Source organism: Rattus norvegicus, chromosome 4 (genome assembly GCF_036323735.1).
Source record: "Rattus norvegicus strain BN/NHsdMcwi chromosome 4, GRCr8, whole genome shotgun sequence".
Lineage (NCBI taxonomy): Eukaryota > Metazoa > Chordata > Mammalia > Rodentia > Muridae > Rattus > Rattus norvegicus.
This window is the reverse complement of record NC_086022.1, coordinates 99951148-99952133: the sequence shown is the minus strand read 5'-3', so window position 1 is coordinate 99952133 and position 986 is coordinate 99951148. Positions and strand designations below refer to the sequence as shown.

At 42.1% G+C, this 986-nt stretch overlaps 1 gene segment (V, D, J or C); it reads right to left on the bottom strand.

Moving 5' to 3' along the window:
* Nucleotides 1-241: 241 nt before the first annotated feature.
* LOC500375 (immunoglobulin kappa variable 1-39-like) lies at nucleotides 242-751 on the bottom strand. The segment is given in 2 exon segments: nucleotides 242-549; nucleotides 659-751. Coding segments are annotated over 2 exon segments (357 nt in total).
* Between the last annotated feature and the right edge of the window lie 235 nt (nucleotides 752-986).

The window sequence follows — 986 nt, the reverse complement described above, 5'->3', positions numbered from 1 at the left end:
GCAGAGCTGGAGGGATGGCTCAGCAGTTAGGAGAGCGTACTGCTCTTGCAGAGAAAACAAATTCCATTCCCAAAACCCATGCCACACATTCAAACATATGAGCCTGAGGAATCCATTTTAATTCAAAACAACACACCTTGAAAACAGAGAAATTTACAGAAGACAGAGACATGAACTGAGAAATTGGCCAGCCCAACATCTGGTTTCTGCTTCCCGTGGGGTTTTTTTGGTATGACTTGTATCACTGTGGATGTGGTTTTTCATAATACTGTTGACAGTAGTAGACTGCAAAATCTTCAGGCTCCAGGTTTCTGATGGTGAGAGTGAAATCTGTACCAGATCCACTGCCACTGAACCTCGATGGAGTTCCAGATTGCAAAGTTGACCCAGAGTAGATAAGAAGCTTATTTGCTTCCCCAGGTTTCTGTTGATACCAGGCTAAATAATTGCTAATGCTCTTACTTGCCTTGCAACTGATGGAAACACTTTCTCCAGGAGACGCAGCAAGATAAGACGGAGACTGGGTCATCTGGACATCACACTGGGCACCTGGAATTGTACAATTGAAAATAAATCCTGACAGTCAATATTGTTGTAACCTACTTACCCTGAAAGATCAGGTGTGAACATCCTCATTAGTAAATTCCCAATTTTTTACCTGATGTCCAGAGCAGAAGGAGCCCCAGAAACTGAACCTGGACCCTCATATCTAAACTGTCTTGATTGGACTGATCTCTGTACTGAGTATGATCCACCTATTAAATTGATCTCAGAGTGACGTACTGTATTTTGGGCACATGCAAATCAGCAGGGGATGGGCAGAGTTATGCATAGCTAAAGGGCTACTTCAGCCATGTCACCCAGTCTTGAAACTTTCCCTCAGTAGGAAGGCTCTATCTGAGGACGAATTATTTCTTTCTGGCATCAAAACTTTCTTCATGTAGTTTTGATTTCTCTCTTCTTTTATATGTAATATTTTGATACAA